The following is a 679-nucleotide window of genomic DNA, read 5'->3' as shown; positions in this document are numbered from 1 at the left end:
AAGACATCAATGAACAAGAGAACTGTTGACGGTTCACTCACAGCCAGGTATTTCCCCTTCTGTGGGTATACAGTGGCATAGATGAAGTTGTCTTTGTCAGCAGACCTCGCAAAGAGCACAGACCTGCCAGAGAGATCTGCTGCAGGGCACAAGGTAAAACTGGTTGCCTTTCAATGAGTGCTCTTTCCGCTGAGTGGTTCCCAGGGGGAAGAGGGCCCTGCAGCTGTCAAGCCAGCACTCTTTTTTACCACACTCCCTTGAAAAAGAGAAGTGAAATCAGACAGTGCAAAGGGTATCAGAGGAGGACACAAGCCACGTACCGGGGCACGTGCGCAGACGTGTATGGCACCAGGGTCACCCTCTGTCCTTGCAGCACAGTGTTCTGGTTAATCTTCATGGCCTCTGTACTGAGAGAGACCCAACATCCCACTCCGTGTCTCCAGCGAAGGCAAGGGCTGGGACAGCACCTGGTGGAGCCCTTCGGGAGCCAGCGGCGGCTGCTCTCACTGTGCGGACAGGCCCCAGCTCATACCAATCCCCCACACAGCAACCTTCCCGCGTCCCCCCGTGGTCCCCCCCCACCCAGGGCAGGGCTGCATCGGTGCCGAGTGCCCCCAGAGGCCCAACAGCGGCCGGGGGTCTGCTGACAGGGGCCACTTAACACTTCATGACCCAGGTG

At 57.9% G+C, this 679-nt stretch overlaps 1 protein-coding gene across 1 annotated transcript in view; it reads right to left on the bottom strand.

Moving 5' to 3' along the window:
* NAT9 (N-acetyltransferase 9 (GCN5-related, putative)) overlaps positions 1–397 on the bottom strand; it is a 2821-nt gene extending 2424 nt beyond the window's left edge. Inside the window, exon 1 of the mRNA XM_009586053.1 lies at positions 321–397. Within this exon, the coding sequence (XP_009584348.1) occupies positions 321–397 (77 nt within the window). The remainder of the gene's footprint in view (positions 1–320) is intronic.
* Positions 398–679: the final 282 nt, after the last annotated feature.

This window comes from Fulmarus glacialis, unplaced genomic scaffold, assembly GCF_000690835.1.
Source record: "Fulmarus glacialis isolate BGI_N327 unplaced genomic scaffold, ASM69083v1 scaffold23329, whole genome shotgun sequence".
Classification (NCBI taxonomy): Eukaryota; Metazoa; Chordata; class Aves; order Procellariiformes; family Procellariidae; genus Fulmarus; species Fulmarus glacialis.
The sequence above is the reverse complement of the archived record's forward strand: the minus strand, read 5'-3'. Positions and strand labels throughout refer to the sequence as shown.